Genomic DNA, 2,334 nt, shown 5'->3' on the forward strand with positions numbered 1-2,334 from the left:
TGGGTGGGCGAGGAAATAGCACCCAAACAGGATACAAAAAAATTACCACTTTAGAAAACGAAATGATGTTTACATACAAAAGAACACAATTTCTTATTCACACATCCCACCCATGACATTAATCCAAGCCTTCACCTGTGGCTGTATGTCATCTTTTCCACCCCTAGTAATTGACAATTTCTGACTTTGAAGTGGGAGGGAAGAAAAAGAACCATAGCTGCCCTAAAAGGAACGAGGAAGTGAGCGCTCCCGGGGTCCGGCTGGCTGTGTGGCTGACGGCCCGTGACGTGCCTTCCGGAGTCAGTGACAGCCCGCGTTTCCACCTGCCCCCCTCCGGTTTATAAGGCTGTCCACGGGAAGTCAGCGCGGCTCCGTCTCCTTCTCTCACCAGTGGATTAGTCGCAGCCCAGGGTCATGCTGTTTTGCCTCTTTTCCCCAGCTCACCAGAGGTGAAAGAACTCTGGCTCAAGACCCTCCGAGGGTAAGTACTATAAATTACCACGAACAGAAAACAAACTGCCTAGCAGATGGCAGGTCATGAAGCTCCTGTCAAGAGAAAACAGCTGTCCGGTGGGACAAGTATGCAACGGGGTTACAAAGCCGACAGATTTGCTTCACTGTCAAGTCTGCTTCTCGGGGCAGGAACCCTGCAAATGTTGTCTTTGTTTTACGTTAACCCTAACGAGCATCCTGGAAATAAGTTTTTTTCCTTTTTTGGATTAAAAACCAAATCCATGCAAAGCGCTTACTGCAGTGCTTGACGCATGCATAGTGAGCACTCACAAAAAAAGTTAGTTGTGATTGTAATGCTATTCAGATTCTCTCTTGATGGCAATGTAATAAACGAATAACACATTTTGGAATGGTGAATAGATCAGGTTTAAATAATTTAGAAATAAGGGTGTTCAGGTACTGTTCTTAGTAGTTTAAGACATCTGGTAACCTGTAAGTCACTTTAAACGAGAAGTTTTCTAATAGTTTGAAATTTTGTGTTTTGACAAAGTGGCACGGAAACTGACCAGCTTCTTAGGTGCGTGCATCCTAACTCTTTTCCATACTGATTGGTTGTAGGCAGAACCACGGTCGCAGGAGCTCAGTTCATCACTGGACAGTCAGCCCAGCCCCTAATGAAGGTGATAAGTAGCTGCAATTCTGTACGTGCCCTCCAACATTGTTTAATTCACATTTTCTAGAAGCAAGAGTCAAAGATGTTTACCTAATTTTGTTTTTCTCTCTTTTAGTCAAAAACACTAAATGCCGATAATATGGAGACATTAATCGGATGTCAACCAGAGGTAAGAAAGCAATTTTTCAACCTTTTAATCCGCACCGTGAGAACTTACTCTCTGCACCGAGAAACTCCTTTCTGTTCTAACAGAGTCTCATCTGGATTGTTTAATTATCAGAGTAGAAAGTTAGCATCATAAATACAGTAGATTAAACACGTTAACTGGGATCTTATATGATGACAATCGAGACTTAATCTTAATTCTAGAGGCTAGAAAAAAAATCAATGCATTGTACCGACTTGATCTTTAATATGAATAAAACGTTGGTGTATTCTGTGGGGAAAGACTGTAGGTTCCTTCTGTCAGTGTGTTTAAGCGAAATAAATGTATTTCCAGGGTGATGTCAAGGAACTTCCTCTGCTGGCATCATGTGAGAGTGAAGATAGTATTTGCCAGCTAATTGGTGAGTTTCGAAAACATAGCAGTCTTTGACATAAGTGCTAACAGCCAGTATTCTTGGTTTGCAAAACCGCAGTACTTTACTAGGAATTTTTTTTTTTTGGTAAGTGTTGTTTTAAAGATCACAGAACGTTAACTCTTAACTAGAAGGCATACTCCAGCTTGCTGGAGTAGTGGAATGCCCTGATGGGAAAGATGCTATCTATAGCCAGCTCCCCAGTTCTCCAAAGGGTTTTTAGCGGGATAAACAAATCACTTAAACTGTGTGCACATATGAAAAAGACACAGTGCCTTTCCTGTGTTCTTCCTTCTTTAATTAATGGAGAGCGAGTCTAAGAGACCAGGAAGCAATTGTTGCTTATATCAAATCCCAAAGAACCCACCCTTCACCCTTAATTTTTTTTTTTTTTTTTTTCACAATGCATTTCATTGCAACATAACCCTGACCCAGGACTCCTGAAGTTTAAGGACAGGCCACTTCTCTCTCTGCCCTCCTTTCATTTGCCACTATAAAATGTATAGGAACATATGACAAGCCTTTAGAAAATACAGCTTTTATAACTAGAAAAAGAAAGAAAGAAGGAAACTTGCGAGGTGCAACACTCATCGCACACAAGTCTGGCTCACGTTTTCCTGGTGCCTCCCC

At 41.8% G+C, this 2,334-nt stretch overlaps 1 protein-coding gene across 6 annotated transcripts in view; it reads left to right on the top strand.

The window, feature by feature from the left end:
* The first annotated feature begins 367 nt into the window (after positions 1–367).
* Positions 368–2,334, top strand: part of TAGAP (T cell activation RhoGTPase activating protein) — an 11,790-nt gene continuing 9,823 nt past the window's right edge. The window contains exons 1-4 of one of the 6 annotated variants that reach the window (XM_023728681.1): positions 368–481; positions 1,072–1,154; positions 1,242–1,295; positions 1,626–1,692. In XM_023728681.1, the coding sequence (XP_023584449.1) occupies positions 1,128–1,154; positions 1,242–1,295; positions 1,626–1,692 (148 nt within the window). In that variant the 5' untranslated portion in view covers positions 368–481; positions 1,072–1,127. Of the gene's footprint in view, positions 1,296–1,625; positions 1,693–2,334 lie in introns of all 6 variants that reach the window. The other 5 variants (XM_023728685.1, XM_023728695.1, XM_023728700.1 and 2 more) reach the window with 5 other exon arrangements.

This window comes from Trichechus manatus, unplaced genomic scaffold (assembly GCF_000243295.1).
Source record: "Trichechus manatus latirostris isolate Lorelei unplaced genomic scaffold, TriManLat1.0 scaffold00002, whole genome shotgun sequence".
NCBI lineage: Eukaryota > Metazoa > Chordata > Mammalia > Sirenia > Trichechidae > Trichechus > Trichechus manatus.